Genomic DNA, 18,597 nt, shown 5'->3' on the forward strand with positions numbered 1-18,597 from the left:
GACAACTTGCGTGATTTCCACACCAAACTGGCGCGTGAAGAGCTCAAAGAGCAATTTTTTTTTCTTTTTTATTTCCTTCTTCTTCTTTATTCTTTTTCTCTTTCTTCTCCATTTAATAAACCTTCCACCATTAACAAATCTTCCACCATTGATATCTTGTCCACTGGAAAAAATGAAGATCGTCACCACCCCATCTCTCCCTAAGCGTTTACAAGATAAGAAAGATGATTTTTTTTATTGGTAAATATATTTAATAAACAAAAGAAAAATAACATTCCCAAAAACTTTTTTTTTTTTAAAAAGAAAAAAAAAACTTGCCTTTAATAGAGTCTTTAGAAAGCTTGAAGGTTTAAATGGGTTAATTCATTTGATGAATATTTTTGAAAATTAATGTTGGGGTTGTCATTGGATCTTCGTGGGGAATCTTTAGCTGAAGTTATAACAAATTTGGAGGAGTTTCTCTTGAAAATTTGGATTAAAATCGTGGTTGGAATAATAACAACATGAAGATTGTGAAGAACACTAAGAACAACCATTCATTTCAGAATTTTCAATGTGTCCATTTTTTTCTTTTTCTTTTTGTTAATAATGTGTCATTTTCTGATTAGGTGTAAATCAAGTTTTTTTTTAAGAGTATTACTTTTATTTTGTTATTAAATATTTTAAATAGTTTTTCCTTTTTTATTTTACTAAAAAAGACACATGTCCTCATTTTATTCGTCATTTGCCACGTCAGCTGCGAGTTTATTACACATACTTTGTAAAATTGGCTGATTTAGCGAAAAATATCTAAATGATACAATTAGACTCTATCTCAGGTGTCTAAATGTTGAGGTGTTCAAGTGAAAATCTGAACCACCACAAGGGCCGCCAATGGGTTTAGCCTTTTTTGTTTCCAATAATCAAGGAATATAATATCGAAAATTTAACAAATGGGGTAAAAATGCTCAATTTTAAATGGTACACTAGTGAATCCTCAATAAATAAAGGGGAAGATTTTTTTTTTTTTTTATTAAAAGCAAAATACAACTCGTCGACACAAATAAGGAAGACACAACACAGACGAAGACAAAGAGGGGAAGGTGCATGCACGGGGGGGGCAAAAGCCTAAGGGGAGAGAGAAAAAAAGAAACAGTTCAAATAAACTCCCGGCGATAAACCAAAAGTCTCCTCTCTGAATTTATATTTATATATAAACACTTTTTCAACGCATAAACAGAGAGGAAATTTCTTTTTATTTCCCCCAAACGGAGAAAAATCATTTAAAACTTTTCTCTAACTTTAAATTTAATCAAAGCATCATCGCTGACCCGACCCGGAAGGCGTTATATTCGCCGCCGGCGAGATATGGCCGCTGCGCCGCCGCCACTTTGCCACGTGGATTTATTTCATCTTCGATCTGTTTTTATTTCGCCAAGCCCTACCTAAAAAGAAAATATTATATTCTTTTTTGAATTATGATAATAATGGGTTCGGGTGGAAAAGGAATGTTAGAGAAATTGAAGAGATTTTTGAAGATTATATATTTTATGGTGGCAATGTTGGCATCGTTGCTTGTACTATCAGCACCACTACTTGTGGCAATTGGTGATGTATTGGTACCAAGTGTGTTGATTTCGAGCTTTACGTGTGTTAAATGTTACAGTTTTAAAGAGCATTTGAAGAGATATGCTTTTAAAAGCTCTTTGACGGATATTCCTCTTGTTTCTATCATGAGATCTCTTATCATTACATGTATGTCATTATTTCTCGGTTTCTTTTTTGCATTTTCAACAATGTATTGTGTTTGTTATGTTGTAATAATTAATGATAGCAAGGATTGTTTAGTGTAGTGTTCTTCTGATTAATGCATACTGTACATAATTCTAAAATGTTGGTTTTTGATTAAAGCTTGTTTACAATTTGCGTCTGTACTTGTGTCCAACTTGCTTATCCTTTTTTCTTAGTTTGACTGAGCACGGAGTTTAAGAAGCAAAAGTGAGACTTTAGAATCTTGCGGTTTAAACTTGTCATACAGAATCTTGGAATTGGAAAACTTACCAAATGTAGAAAGAGTTTGGGGACAGACGGAGAAGGAAAGTAAGACATTTAAATTGGGATGGAGGGAGTGCTTTTTTTTTTTTTTTTTTTTTTTTTCTCGCTTCAACTTGAAATTTAGTTATTTGCTGATATTACCTGCAGCTTGATGTTGTATTTTGGCTTTGCACTTATAGTTCCCTAATGTAACATCTTTAATTTGTATATGGATATCTAAACCCTTTTCATGATGTCCCTTAAGATGTTTTCATTTTAGTTTTGATATGGTAAACCTCAGTAACACTTTCCTGTGAACCAACTTCCCTACCTAGGAGACCAACAATTGCCTTTCCTGCTTTGCTCCCTTAGTGACTCGAGGTTGAGAGTGTTTACCAGTAGGCTATCTCCCCATTGCCATGTGTTCAGATGGCTGAGTTAGATTAATTTCTCCTTGATTTGAGCTTCTTCTTCCAAGGTCTAATAATTTGTCAAGATTTAGTCTTTTAACTAAAATGGCGTAGTTAGATTAATTTCTCCTAGGCTTGAGCTTCTTCTTCCAAGGTCTAATAATACGTAAGGTGTAGTCTTTTAACTAAAATGGCTAGATGGGGTGATCTGAATTTAACTTTTTAAACATCTAATGACCTTTTTTCGGGTTTATTATCCAGTTACTGTTTGCTACAAGACTAATTCGTTTTTGTTTTTGATCATAGGTGTTTATTCTTTATGCGATGGCCCTGCTCTTTCACATGGACCATACCTTGGAACAGTTACATTCTGTTCCATAATTTCCGTTATTCTTCTTTCCATCAAAGCTTGTGTTTTCTCTGTCAATTCATATCTTGAGGTTGAAGCTTCATCTTCTATCTCAAGACAAAGGATTCATTTGAAGAAGTCATGGGGGATGCCTGTGTTGTTTCTTTCTTCGGTAGTTTTTGCTCTTGGACATACTGTAATTGCTTACAGAACAAGCTGTCGAGCAAGGAGGAAGCTTTTGTTTCACCGAGTTGACCCAGAAGCTGTAAGCTATTAATATGCCCTCTGTTTAGTAACTTTTACTTCTTGAATGTGTTTCCCTCTGGGTGAAACAATTCTCTAATTTTCACAAAATGAGCATGCTCTTTGCCTAACTATTTTTTTGAATCAAGGTTACATCACTGACCTTTGATGATACAGTTATGGTGAAGCCTATAAGTTTTTGACAATTGGTTTCCTCTATAATTACAGGTCCTTCCTTGCAAAGTTGTTTTCTCTGCATACAATAAGGTACCACGATCTCCAATTCCGGCAGGTAAAGCAAGAACAGATAGTGAAATTAGGAGAAAACTTGCAGGATCGGCTCATGAGGAGGGGGAAGTCCCTGCTATATTGCTTGCTGATGTTGACAGTTCATTCATTTCTTGCCTTGGTCTCTCTGTTCATTACAAACTTTGCTTGCCTGGCTCAACTTACCGTTCTTTGTCTTCCACGACTTCTTCTGCTAACCCGTTGCATGTTTTATCAAAAAGTGATTATCGTATTCGGAGGAGCTACAGTAGTCAATTTCATACCCACACTCTCTCTATGCCTCTTTTAGATGTGTCTCCAACTTCCCCAGTTCTGTCTGAAGAAATCCCTAGTTTCAGCCTAGATGAAACTGGTGATGAAGATGATGTTGGTAATGCGGGATGTTCATTCCCGATACGAGATGTAGAGGGGAATAATCAGTTGGGAATTGTTCTAGTGCATGGTTTTGGAGGCGGGGTTTTCTCTTGGAGAAATGTGATGGATGAGCTAGCCCAACAGATAGGTTGTGCTGTCACAGCCTTCGACAGGCCAGGATGGGGATTGACATCTAGGCCACGTCAGAGAGACTGGGAGGAGAATCAATTGCCTAATCCCTACAAGATTGATAGTCAGGTATTCTCATGCTTTTGATCGTATGTTCTAATGAAGTCTGTTGTCAAATTTAGCATGAAATCCAAAGAAAAGAAAAAAAAGGGCAGCCCGGTGCACTAAGCTCCCGCTATGCGCGGGGTTGGGGGATGGGCCGGACCACGAGGGTCTATTGTACGTAGCCTTATCCTGCATATCTATAAGAGGCTGTTTCCGTGGATGACAACAATTAATTAAATGGAAAAGAAGTGAGAATGTTAAGTAGCACCAGAGAATGAGGAAATTTCTGGGTCTTTTGGTTTGGGGGATCATTAGTTTATGATATTTTAGGCGTTCTGTTAAACTGTCCTACTTTAAACTTTTCAGGTTGACCTGCTTCTCTCGTTTTGTTCGGATATGGGTTTTACTTCAGTTGTACTTGTTGGTCATGATGATGGTGGATTGCTTGCACTGAAGGCTGCACAAAGAGTTCAGTCATCCACAAATTCGATTAATGTGAGTTGACATTTTTTTAGGATAAGTAGGATAAGTCAACAAATTCGATTATTGTGAGTCGACTTTTTTTCTTTTTCTTTTTCTAAGTCAATTAATGTGAGTGACTTGCGACTGTGCTTTCTTCTTGTCACGTACTTTTGTGTGCTCTACTATTATCAGAACTGCATGAACTGAAAACTTGATGAAGTCATGATTTAATAAATAAGAAAAAATTCCCAGTGGAGGCAAGAAACTCTAGGGGATTTCTTCACCTCTACAGAAGCCTTACCAGGTACCTGTGCTGGTGGGAGGTAGCAAGTACCCAGAGGAATAGTCGAGATGCGTGTAAGATACAAGGACACCAGCTTCGTAAAAAAAATGTCATTAGCCCCAATTTTTGCTTGAGTAATTTCAGTTCCCGTAGTGAGTTGCACACCTATATGTTTTTTTTTTTTATTAAGCACCGGGTGTCCGGGTCTCTTTGAGCCCCGACTAATCCCGGGGGTGCACAGGCCCTCGGCAAGGAGTTTCCCGCAAGTGCACCACGGGTAATTCAGGGTTTTACCCCAGTCCGATGGCCCTCAGTAATTGTTTGCACCCAGTGGGTTTCGAACTTGAGACCTTGAAAGGGAGCAAACCCCAAGGCTCAGAAATTGTTTGCACACCTATATATTGCATATTTCATTTGAAGAAAATTGATATGGAGCTCTCTAGAATCAGTTTTAAATTCAAGTTGCCAGTAAATGATGTGCACCTCCTTTGCATGTGTTCCTGAGTAATATTAATCTTCTTGATTGCTTTTGCCTTCTAGGTCCATATTAAGGGGATTGTATTATTGGATGTTAGCCTGTCAAGAGAACTGGTTCCAGCCTTTGCAAGGATATTATTGCGTACTTCTCTTGGAAAAAAGCACTTGGTGCGTCCACTGTTGCGAACAGAAATTACTCAAGTTGTTAATAGACGTGCATGGTATGATGCCACCAAGTTGACAACTGATGTTTTGAGCCTATACAAGGTATAGAATGTGTTCTTGCTGTTTGTTTATTGATACTAGGTAATAACTGCTCTTCTGGATTAAAACTGATACCGTTTGGAATAAATTAATGTGCTCCTTAGATTCTCTCCAGTCGGACGTTTTGTATTTCACACCTGTGTGATCTAAACCTGATATTGCTTGTGTTAGCATATGTCTTACCAGGATTAACTAAACAGGACAAATGCTACAATAAGAATTAAAGTAAATACTTTCTTAGATTTTCTGATTTTAAGGAGAAAACCAGAAGATTTGATCTATTTATATTCTATCATTTTGATATAAACAAGAGATTTTGGTGGGAAAGAAGAATGGGGTATAAAGTGCTCACTGAAAGTTTTGTCTGTCATATTCAAAGAATTTGTTCCTGCATTTGCAATTTTGCTAATGGTGGGAGGCCATTAAATGTTGTACACAAGGTACAGGCTTCTTTTCTATGCTACTGTTTTTTGACTGATGAACTCTCTTTGGGGCAAAATTTATAAGAAAACAGAGAAGACAGTGAAAGGTAGAGAGACTAACAACTTGGTAGAGACCGTAAAGGATGCATCTACACTTAATTCACTGGATCATATAGTATATGTACCTAAAGTTGAAGTATCTTAAATGAGAAGATTGATGGTGCTTAGGACACCTTTAGTTTGGCCGCTATTCGGACAAATATTTCTTCTCATGTTTTCTTACTTTGAGTACTCAAATGTCAAGTCGTCCAGTCTTACATTTCCACTCTAGATATTTATAGATTATGATATGATCATGATATCGTCCTTCTGGTTCTGTGTGTAAGCAGGCCCCATTATGTGTGGAAGGATGGGATGAAGCACTCCATGAGATAGGAAAACATTCATCTGAAACAGTCCTCTCACCAGAAAATGCAGCACAACTACTAAAAACAGTTGAAAGTTTACCAGTTCTGGTGATCGGAGGAGCTGAAGATGCACTTGTACCTATAAAATCTGTTCAAATCATGGCATCAAAACTTGTAAATTCTGTGAGTTCTCCATCTCTCTCATCATATTTGATCTTTGTAGCAGTAGTCTATTTTATATCACGGTGTAGCTTTGTATGAGATAGAGTATGGAAGGATTCTTCTTATTTTTTCTGTTTCTGTGTTTTATGATTTTGCATGTGTTTTCCTTCTTGATTAAAAAAAAGAATGTGTTTTCCTTAACCTCGTACCACCCGTTTAGGCATTTGTGCAACATGTTGTTTCTGATGGGAAAACCCGTTGAGTTAATTTCAAAAGCTGAAGTTCTATACCTCTAGGAATTTTGGTTTATAATTTACTCAATTTGATGACGTGCTGTACCATGTGGGTTGAAAACTGAACTGTTCAACAGTTGTTTTAGTTTATCATTCTTGGTGATTAAAAGCCTGTTTTGTTCTATGTGGTAATTCAAAATTGATTTTCTCGTCTTAGTGCTGTTTTGGATTGTTTTCTCAAGCAAGCTTGAGAGTCTTTCTTCTTGACCTTCTATGATGGGGTTTTGGAGTATATTCTTAAATATGAAAATTTCCGTTAAAAGCGTAAAATGGAACTCTCTGGGAAAACAATATCATAACACGTCATCCAAGGAAAATAAAAGTATCATGGACTGTTGTAGACTAAACGGAGTAAACCACAAAAGCAAGAATTACTGTTGCTTAAAGCCACACTACAACTATTGGTGCACAAAGCAAAACAATAGAATTAAAGAATTTCGTGAATGCGTACCTCTTAAAGATGGTTTCTGAGATTCCATTTTGTTAAAGTAAAAGAACATTCTGGTTTGAATGTTAAAGTAAAAGATTGGAAGACACAATATGGGATAACATACTATAGGAAAAATGTTTTGGACGGGTGAGCTTCCATAGCACAAGAAGACACAGATACAATTCAAGTTTGTGATTTTAAGAGAAGCGTATCTGAAACATCCTTCATATAAAGAAGACAAAAGTCATAGATAGCCCACTAAACTTTGCCACATTTTCCTCTGGGGTACCTAAACCGAGGGTTGTACCTATTGAGTACCTAAATCAGTCCAAATTTGATCCCATTGGGTACCTTTTTCACAATAATCAGCAAAATTAAGAGAGTGTATTACACTCTCCATGACATGGCAACTTTGTCAAATGAAAACATGACACGTGGCGGTGGGGGGGGGGGTCCATAATAATAATTAAAAAATAAATTATACAACCCCCCTCCAAATTTCATCTCCTTCCCCCTCCACCCCCCCCAACCCCCAACCGCCGTCCCCCCACCCCACCAATAATTTATTCCCCTTTTCTTCTCTTATTTAGGTCTATCAATGTCTTTACAAGACCCACCAACCTTTAAATAAGTTAACCAATAAAAGGTGAGATAAAAAAAAAGTCATAGTAATGGTGAATTCCCATTTTTTCCCGTGAATAAGATGGTAATGTTACTTTTCAGATCTAAAAAGGACAAAGAAAATGGTGGTAAGAAATAACATCCAATTCACAAATTAATTTTATATAAATAATTAAAAGAAATGAAGTGTTATAATGAAGAAGAAGAAGAGGAAAAAAAAAAAGGAAGAAGAAGAGGAGAACTTACAGTGGAGAAGAAGAAGAAGAGAAAAAAAAAAGGAAGAAGAAGAAGAATAAGAAAAGAGGAGAACGTACAGTGGAGTGGGCGAAAGGGAAGGGGTGGGGTGGGGTCAGGGGACAGACGGGGGGAGGTGGGTTATTTTTTATTTATTTACCTAGAAAATTTTATTTAAAAGAGGTAAAAATTTAATCAAGAAAAAAAAATTTAAGGAAAAAAAGGGCTGTCCACGCACCCAACAAAAAGTGGACCTAATTGCTGCGCCACGTAGGCAAAAGGTACCCAATAGGATCGAATTTGGACTGGTTTAGGTACCCAATAGGTACAATTCTCGGTTTAGGTACCTCAGAGGAAAATGTGGCAAAGTTTAGGGGGCTATCTATGACTTTTGCCTATAAAGAATGTGCATTTACTAGGTGGTTTACACATGGAAACCCTACCAACCATCTCTATTAAATTAAAAGAAAAGAAACCACTTTCAGATATTCCGAACACAAATGACACATTGTTCAAAAAGTGAAAAAGAATTATTTATATGTTCCAACTTTATTGCTCGTATTTTTCGCATTATATGTCTCAAAAGCATATGTATAATATGTCGGTTTCGTCACATGTCTGCTTGTCTAACTATGGTAAAGTTCAATGTATTAGTGCATGTCATGAAGAAGCATTCATACTTACAACCCTTGTAGTAGAAACTAAATTGATTTCTGTCCGACCGTTTTTTCGCCTATTTTTGGAGTCACAAGAATTTTTAACTAAAAGTGCAAGTTCGGGAAAACATACATGTTGTGTGTTGTTCCTGTGCATTAACTGCAAATTTGATGCTTAGCCCTGCTGATCTGACAATGATCTCGACTTACAGAGACTAGTCGCCATATCTGGATGTGGACATCTTCCACACGAGGAATGTCCGAAAGCATTACTTGCAGCCATGTCGCCATTCATCAATAGAATTTTAGCGGAACCACAACTGCAACATCAATAGGGGTGCTTTATGTCAATTCGCAAGTATTTATTCAACTGAGCTTTTTGTCCCTTTTTTTACATATATCTTTTGTAATTTTTCTTTTCTAAATTTACTCAAAAGGTAGAGTCCAATTCCATCTCTCCTTTTGGTAGTTTTAATTGTGAATTTGCAGCTTGAGAGTTAGAGCTTTCAAATGTAATCTTTCCACCTCCCTCTTTATTTTCGTTTTGCAGATTCTTACGTTCGGTTTTGGTTTCTGTTATCCACCACATAAGAGTGGAGATAACATCTGTGTACCATTTCTTTTTCTTCAGAACAGTGTAGCAGATTTCCTGCTAGAATCTCTCTCTCCCTCTCTCATATTTGTGAAAACTCTGAGTAACACTATGTTGAATACAAGAACAGTTCTTTCTTTTTTCTGTTTTATACGCGTTTGTCATCATGAACGACATGCACTGATATATTTAGTTGTAAATAATAAACAAATAGGGTTTTTTGCCAGGTTGGTTGTGGATTCGTGGCTAATTATTGTGGGGGTCCATCCCCATGATTGCAAAGAAAGAATTTGACACCAATCAAATTGCAACTTTTGTCGAAAATAGTTGGGTATAACACTATGTTAAAACTCTTGAGTATAACACTATGTTGAATACAAGAACAGTTTTATACGTCTTTCTTTTTTCTGTTTTATACGTGTTTGTCATCATGAACGACATGCACTGATGTATTTAGTTGTAAATAGTAAACAAATAGGGTTTTTTGCCAGGTTGGTTGTGGATTCGTGGCTAATTATAACATGAACATCAGTATCATATGTTATATTTTCGCGTTTCCATTTGTCACGCTCCCTCTTGAGAATATTTCATTTGTAAGGTCTTTTTAAGTATTATCAAGATGAATATTCTCAATTCAAATTAGGAATGTAATTATTTCTTTCTTCATATTTTTGTGAACTTGGTCATCTGTTGCATAACACAATTATAATAGCCCTTCAATATACGACTAATACCAAGAAGTTAAATGCTGATAATAAAGTCGTAGATACTAGGAGGCCGATTTTACCCCGTGCAAGTTGCTTGACATAAAGGAAGCAAGATTCAAAGCAGACCAAAACAGGAAGCAAGTGAGAAGCTTAGTTTTAGGGTAAATTACCTAAAAACACTCCTATATAATGACTAACCTGTATATATCACTTCTGCAATTGGAACTCTGTGATATAAAATAATATTTGAACTTCTTTGCCACTTTATAAAACGAATTCCATGCTAAGGAAATTCAAACATCACGTGGGGTTTGGTAGAGGATAGCTGGGAAGTGGAAATTTAGCAATTGGAATATACAAATGATAATTCTATGAACATGTATGCTCATTTGACCAAACTTTCGTTATTTGCTTTTCTTAAAATGACGTCTTATCAAAAAGTACTTGGGAGAGCTGCAATTTATGTTTAGTCAAAACATTTTAAAAAGCTTTTGTCAATACAAGAAATATAATTTATTTTGATCAATATTTCATTTTTGTTGAGCGTTAAATTACCCACAATAAAAGGATACACAAAGATTTACTTCCGATTAATATGGAAAAATTACGTGTTATAGCTACTTTTAGTACATAATTAGTGATATTAATTATCTTTTGTTTTAATTACTAATAATAACTAAATACTTTTTGAATTTAACTAATATAGCTACATAGTAACTTTCAGTTACTGGTGCACAAATACATCTGAAATTTAGCACCCCCAAGACTTTTGGGTTGTGGACTAGTACCCATAAATTTGGACCGAGTTGCATTTGATCAGTGGCGAGGGTTTTTTTGGTGGTCTAGAGTTTTGAGAAGATGAAAAATATATGTATGTTCTATGACATAACTACCAATTGTTGTGGTTGGTGGTGTATTTATGTAAGTTTTTCTATATTTTTGTGTATTTTGTTCAAATTAATTCCATCAGTTCATCTAGTTTCAAATACATGAGTGACGAAAATACATTGTAAGTTTCTATATATTTGTGTATTTTGTTCAAATTAATCTATCAAATACATGTGTGATGCAAATTGTTACTCACACAAATACATGAGATTTAATATAAAAATACATGGGGTTTGATTGGTAACTTCAAATACATTGGTTATGCTATCAAATACACGTGTAAATCCAAATGAAATCAATATTGAAAACTTCAAATACATTACCGCTAAAATACTGGGTGATGCAAATTGTTACTCACACAAATACATGAGATTTAATATAAAATACATGGGGTTTGATTGGAAACTTCAAATACATTGTGTCACGACCCAACCCCATAGGCCGTGACTGGTGCCCTAATTGGGCACCCTGACATACCTATCCATATCGATCACATACAATTAGCATATACGACCACAATTACTATATGCCGTCTCAAACTATATCAAATTGTATCGAACATATTTCAACGCAACCATATGCGGACATATATATATATATATATATATATATATATATATATATATATATATATATATATATATATATATATATATATATATATATCAAAAAGCCGGCAAGGCTATCAAACATATCAAGAGCCGACAAGGCTAACAGATGTATCAAAAGCCGACAAGGCTAACGTGTGGCACAACGACCCAAAACATATACAAAGTGCACACCGACAAGGCTGCCATAACGAATAGGGTCGTACAAACACATCTGTACAGAAGTAGGCACACACACCCACAAATACGTCTACAGACCTCTAAACAGACCAACAGAACATATGGCGGGACAGGGCCCCGCCGTACCCCTGAACAAATATGTACATACACAACGAACAAAATGTATACCAAAATATGTGCTCTGAAATGAGAAGAGCACTCCAACGGCAGAAGGGGGTGTCCTAGACTGGAGGATCACCAAACTGTGCGTCTGTACCTGCGGGCATGAAACGCAGCCCCCGAAGAAAGGGGGTCAGTACGAAATATGTACTGAGTATGCAAAGCAGAATGTACAAAAAGCAAATCTGAGATATAAACGAAATGGAAGTATCAAACATAAGTGCAAATCCAACATATCAAAATTTGTTTACTTTAAAAAAAAACATGTAAGTCATGCATCGGGTACAGAAGAATATGGTCGCCCACCCGTCGATGGCGCCATAACACCAGAAAGTCTCAAATCTCCGTATCCCCGTCACATATCACATCACAACATAACGCCATACACAACATAACACCACAATATAGGTGGAACCCGACCCTCTTTTGCGAGTAGCTCGGTGAACCATAAACACAGCATAACTCCGGAGTATATCAAAATGCGCACGACAACAGAGCCGGCCCGGGACTCGGCGAAGGGATAACAGAATGCACGAGTAGAGTCGTGAGTAGTTATATGCACAAAATTATTATCACAAACTCAAACATAAGTAAAAATGATCATATTCGAAATCGAAATAATAGTCATACCAAATTCTTTCAAAGATTCTCCGAATTACATAAAGGAAGGTCGCGGGACCCACGGACGGGTATCGACCCGAATCAGGCCCGCTTATGGAAAACATACTCATTATACATCATGCAAACTCTTATGGAAATGTTGGAACAATCCGAGCCTTTATGCGAAAGATATGACATTCAAAAATTACGAAATTCATTAAAGCGAAACCTTTTTGTACAAAGTTTGGAAATCCCTTCTTTCAAAAACATAATGGTTCGTTTTTCATCAAATCATACCTGAGAGTGCCAAGGAATATACATATAGATCATATCATGCTCGGATTTCGGATTTGGAATTTCCTTAAGGCTCTAATCTAGCCTATGTGAAACTAAGGCATGCCAAGAAAAGAAGGTTGCTTTACATACCTCGTACGCACTCCAAGATAGCCAATTTAAAGTAAATCCCAATCTACGCCTCGGGCTCCCCAAGGTCTACAAATACGCCAACGAATACCAAACATTAGCTAAGGGCACTTAAGCCATTCATTCCAACTATTCATTAAATTCTACAGAAAATTCGGCAGCATTTTCCCCTGTAAATAGGCCATCCCGAGAAATTAACTCGCTCAAAATCAACAACAACAACCACAATAATCAACCTAGCAACATCGATAATCAATTCGAAAGGCAAAATAATAATAGCAGCTCTCTTTTACACCATTCGACAACTTTCCAATCATTCAATTCAATGGCTTACTTCCAAGCCACAATATCGTTCGTACATTCGATTATTAACCCAAACCCATACTAACAACATTCTCATAAAATATACGAATTACATCAAACGTACAATAAGCCTTAAATCAGCCCCTACCATTCCAACATCATTTTTGAGTCATTAAATGCTCAATTCCAACTAAAATTCATAACGACGACAATTAAAACGCTAAGCGATAGTAATGCGATCTTCGACATATTATAGGACTCACATTCGTCCACACTACACATATACATAGGTTAATGGTCCTCATATATAAAGATTGCATTAAATGCACAAAGTTCTTCAAATCAGTCCGCACATTTATCATATCAAACTTGGGACATTAAACTCTCATTTCCAACATAAAAGTCATCACAATAACCATTACGACGCTAAGCGATATTAATTCATTCTTTGCCACACATTGGGACCATATATACGGCCACACCCACATCTATACATATACACATTTAGATGGTTCTAGTCTATCTCTTCACCCTATAACAATCAACAATCTACAAGGAACTAATTTATCAACTCAATCACACAACACACTCATACCCCTTACACGACCCACATACCAAACACAAGACCCAACTTCAACATTCCATATTTCATGATTTTTATCCATTTTAGCATACTACAATACTCATACAACATTTATAACTCAAAAACAAGATTAGAACTCACCTTTCTTCTTCAATCCACCAATAGGCTAGGGTTTGCAAATCTCTTAAATGAAAGACTTGATCACTCCAACAATGCTTCCAAGTTACTTAGGGACCTCTAATTAGTTGATTTGTACCCAAGAAATATTTTTAGAGTGGCTCAAAATGATCTTGGTTTTCCATGGTCTTGGCCGTGAGCCATGGTTTTGGTTCCTCAACCTCTTGTTTTATTTTCTAAGTGTGCGAATGTGAAATGAGCGAAAGATGACTAAGTGGTCATCTTTTAAGTCCCCTTAAAATATCTCCTATTGTCTTTGGCCCACACAATGTGTTGGACCAATTAAAATTGGCCACACAATGTGTGGGACCAACTCCCCACTTACACGGCCACAAGGCCTTTTTTGGCTAAATTTTTAAATTCCAAATTTATGAATTGTGGTCCCAATTTTTCCTAAGTGTTCAATACCAACAATTTCATATATAACATATAGCTCAAAATAAAATCAAATGGTCAAAAGTTCCGACTTCAATTCCCGGAATGGTCTTGGCCTTAAATTATCATAGTTACTCCGGGTTGTCCCAATGTTTAAAAATACGGGACATAACACATTGGTTATGCTATCAAATACATGGGTAAATCAAGAGCGAAATCAATATTGAAAACTTTAAATATATTGGCTGTTGAATGTTTTCAAATTTTGAATTTTTGATTTTTTATGTTTGAATGTTGAAGATTGAATGGAGGAATAGAAAATGGTTATGGAAAGGTAATCTAAAATTTGATTTTGTGGAAGGGAATGGTAAAAAATACCAATTAATAGCTAATTAATTGATCCCACCGTTATGGCCTTAAATCAAGGGATATGTTTTATTTTTTACTGTGTTACTATGTATTTATAAGCATAAAATGCATCCGAAAAATACCTTAATTTGGAAAAACATAGCTACAAATAATCATTTTTAAAAGGTAGCTATAAATGATAGAAAATTATCAAAAGGTAGTGTGTCAATTTTACCTAATAATATTTCATTCTAAAATTTCCATAAAGAATAGTCCAGTCCAGACTGTCTCTTTCTCTTTTCCGGCCTTTGTCGATAAATGAAAGTTGAATACATGAACTAGTGAAAGTAATTATGTTCGCACATAATAACCTTAAGAATTTCTTGCACATAGTCTTGTTTTCAATTTTGGTTGGCAGCATAAAACCGAGTTCTCTAATATTCCAACTTAATTGGCCAAAAACCTTCATGCATTTTGACCTTAAAAAATCCCCATCCCTCCTTTGTTTCCAGCTAACCCTCAATTCTACTTTTGACAAAAGAGATTGGAGGCGTTATATAGATAATTACTTACCCACGTCGAGTTCTCTAATATTACATAAGCACTGGGTACTTGTTCTTAACTTGACATTGGTAATTCTTTTTTTTTTTTTCCTTTTGACATTGCTACTGAATTCCAAATAATATTCCACACTAGTTGGGTTTTATTCCACCAAAATCCACTTTTTTTTTTTTTTTTTTTTTTTTTTTTTTTTTTTTTTTAAATTTCATTCAGTATTACTACTTGTACGTATTATAAGTCTACTCACCAAGACTTTCCTAAGGCGTGTGATCGAAAAGGAAAAGTAGGAGAAGAAGCAAGCACGCCATCTGCTTAAAATACTTTTCCACCTACTACATAGTTAACTTATAGAGTACTAATTTATAAAAATTAAAGAAAAAGAAAAGAAGCAGCAAATTAATACCATTTGCATCTACATAGCTTTGGGAAAAAAACAGTCAGTCAGTTTAAGAGTAGCAATATTAGCTACGAAAACGCATATTCCCTGAAATTTCAAACACGTTTATTTAAATAAGCCCATGGTCTTTGTGCTTCGTCTCTTAGGGTATTTTGTTTATGTTGTTAAACCATTTTCATTTGTCCGCTTCTTTTGATAAGTCAATTGAGACTGCAATACATATATTCTGTTCCCATATAAACCCCGACCTGGTACAACTTGACTAGTACTTCTTGTTAGGTGTAATTTACGTATGGACCTATACAAAGAAGCAGCTACCTACCAGCGACAAAATCTTCCTATTTTTTTTCTTTCTTTTTTTCTGTTTTCCTTTTTTTTTTTTTTTTTTTTTTTTTTTTTTTTAGAAAAAGAGACTACTGTGTTTGCCAATGACCAGTAATTCTATAAGTCATCACTGAGAAGTTAGGGCTGAAAGACAACTCAACTCAAGTCCACAATATATAGTAGGAGTATGTCTTTATTAATTTCCTAGTGAGATTGTACACTTCGATTTTTTTTAACAGTATCGCATGTTGAATAGTAAAATACTTTTGTATCATATAACATACTCATCAATATTCCTTGATGATCAGCAGAGATGATGAAGAGTACTCTCAAAACTCCATTCAGAGGCATTGTCCATGATTTTAGAGGAAGAGCACCTTGCTACAAGCACGATTGGCTTGCTGGACTTACATCCGGAATATCGTAACTATACTATCCTTTTCAGAGGGATAATATTGTTTTCAGAAATTTTCTGAAAACAATATTGAACATATTCTTGTTTCTTTTTCTTATCTAACTGATGCTTCTTTTGAACATATATCAGGATATTGGCTCCAACTACTTACATATTTTTTGCATCTGCTCTTCCAGTGATAGCCTTTGGAGAACAATTGAGCAGAGATACAGTTTTTTTTTTCTTTTTTTTTCTTTCATATTTCGACTTTATTACATTACTAGAAAATTAATGAATACTAATATACTATGGATTTATTTTGCATCTAAATTAGATGGGAGCGTGAGCACTGTGGAAACTTTAGTTTCAACAGCTATATGTGGTATAATACACTCCATATTCGGTGGGCAGCCTCTTTTAATATTAGGAGTTGCAGAACCAACTATTATTATGTACACTTATATGTACAAATTTGCCAAAGGAAGAGAAGATTTGGGACAGACCCTTTACTTGGCTTGGGCTGGATGGTATGTTAATTAAAATCATCTGTGTTTTACATTTTCAGATATATACTTAAATTATTTGTGTTGAGATGAGAAATTATTTTCATAATGATTCTGCAGGGTTTGTGTGTGGACGGCACTTATGTTGTTTCTTTTAGCAATATTTAATGCCTGCAACATTATCAATCGATTTACAAGGATAGCTGGGGAGACATTTGGGATGCTCATTTCTGTGCTTTTTATACAGGAGGCAATTAAGGTAACTGCAAGAAGAAACAGGTGGTCTTCTTAAAAATTATATAGCTCTTGGTAATATTGATATACTACGTAGTATGAAGTCTTGACTTAGGATGTCAAATTTAGTCCATCAAAGTGTACAACCCGTCCAATCCATTCACATTTAAGCGGAATGGTCTGGGCATGTATTCATTGCGGGTCGATTTGAGCATAACACAAGTTAGCCCATCTAAAAGTTTGGGCCAATTTGGGCGCCGTATGTAGCCCATGATCCAAAGGAAGCTATAACACATAGAAAAATGTTTTTGGGTTTTGTTGGGTTATTACATGCAAAAATTACATCATAAGTCAAGCTTTTAGAGTTAGGTACATAAATAACACAACTTTTAAAGTTTTTGAAAAATAACACCTTTTATACTTTAAAGAAATCACTTTCAGATATTCCGAACACAAATGACACCTTGTTCAAAAAGTGAAAAAGAATCATTTATATGTTCCAACTTTATTGCTCGTGTTTTTCACATTATATATCTCAAAAGCATATGTTTAATATGGCGGTTTCGTCACATGTCTACTTGTGTAACTATAGTAAAGTTCAATGTATTAGTGCATGTCATGAAGAAGCATTCATATTTACAACCCTTGCAGTAGAAACTAAATTGATTTCTGTCCGACCGTTTTTTCGCCTATTTTTGGAGTCACAGGAATTTTTAACTAAAAGTGCAAGTTCGGCAAAACATACATATCGTATGTTGTTCCTGTGCATTAACTGCAAATTTGATGCTTAGCCCTGCTGATCTGACAATGATCTCAACTTACAGAGACTGGTTGCCATATCTGGGTGTGGACATCTTCCACACGAGGAATGTCCGAAAGCATTACTTGCAGCCATGTCGCCATTCATCGATAGAATTTTAGCGGAACCACAACTGCAACATCAATAGGGGTGCTTTATGTCAATTCAACTAAGCTTTTTGTCCCTTTCTTCACCTATATCTTTTGTAATTTTTCTTTTCTAAATTTACTCAAAAGGTAGAGTCCAAGTCCATCTCTCCTTTTGGTAGTTTTAATTGTGAATTTGCAGCTTGAGTGTTAGAGCTTTCAAATGTAATCTTTCCACCTCCCTCTTTATTTTCGTTTTGCAGATTCTTACGTTCGGTTTTGGTGTCTGTTATCCACCACATAAGATTGGAGATAACATCTGTGTACCATTTCTTTTTCTTCAGAACAGTGTAGCAGATTTCCTGCTAGAATCTCTCTCTCCCTCTCTCATATTTGTGAAAACTCTGAGTTACACTATGTTGAATACAAGAACAGTTCTTTCTTTTTTCTGTTTTATACGCGTTTGTCATCATGAACGACATGCACTGATATATTTAGTTGTAAATAATAAACAAATAGGGTTTTTTGCCAGGTTGGTTGTGGATTCGTGGCTAATTATTGTGGGGGTCCATCCCCATGATTGCGAAGAAAGAATTTGACACCAATCAAATTGCCACTTTTGTCGAAAATAGTTGCAAAGGGTTGAATTTGGCACCAGTCAAATTGCAACTTTTTTCAAAAATAGTTGTAAAAGGTTGAATTTGGCAGCAGCCAAATTAAATGCAAGGATGAAAAACGGCACATTTCATCCCTA

The 18,597-nt window shown here is 35.7% G+C and overlaps 2 protein-coding genes across 4 annotated transcripts; both read left to right on the plus strand.

Annotated features, from left to right (window-relative positions):
- Positions 1-1,065: 1,065 nt before the first annotated feature.
- LOC132598573 (uncharacterized) lies at positions 1,066-18,292 on the plus strand. Of its 2 annotated transcripts, none has more exons than XM_060311538.1 (7): positions 1,066-1,734; positions 2,730-3,037; positions 3,244-3,915; positions 4,258-4,386; positions 5,177-5,380; positions 6,189-6,389; positions 17,783-18,292. In XM_060311538.1, exons 1-7 carry the CDS (start codon positions 1,458-1,460, stop codon positions 17,903-17,905), a joined length of 1,914 nt encoding a protein of 637 aa, XP_060167521.1. In that variant the 5' UTR covers positions 1,066-1,457; the 3' UTR covers positions 17,906-18,292. The 2 variants fall into 2 exon arrangements, with proteins under 2 accessions (XP_060167521.1, XP_060167513.1); XM_060311530.1 differs by lacking the exon at positions 17,783-18,292 and adding an exon at positions 8,815-9,332 and having other exon boundaries at positions 1,068-1,734.
- Positions 16,021-17,782, plus strand: LOC132598593 (boron transporter 4-like). 2 transcript variants are annotated; one of them, XM_060311567.1, is made up of 3 exons: positions 16,021-16,748; positions 16,845-16,983; positions 17,666-17,782. In XM_060311567.1, the coding sequence occupies exons 1-3, from the start codon at positions 16,348-16,350 to the stop codon at positions 17,747-17,749; spliced, it is 624 nt and encodes a 207-aa protein (XP_060167550.1). In that variant the 5' UTR covers positions 16,021-16,347; the 3' UTR covers positions 17,750-17,782. The 2 variants fall into 2 exon arrangements, with proteins under 2 accessions (XP_060167550.1, XP_060167546.1); XM_060311563.1 differs by having other exon boundaries at positions 17,660-17,773.
- Positions 18,293-18,597: the final 305 nt, after the last annotated feature.

This window comes from Lycium barbarum, chromosome 1, assembly GCF_019175385.1.
Source record: "Lycium barbarum isolate Lr01 chromosome 1, ASM1917538v2, whole genome shotgun sequence".
NCBI lineage: Eukaryota > Viridiplantae > Streptophyta > Magnoliopsida > Solanales > Solanaceae > Lycium > Lycium barbarum.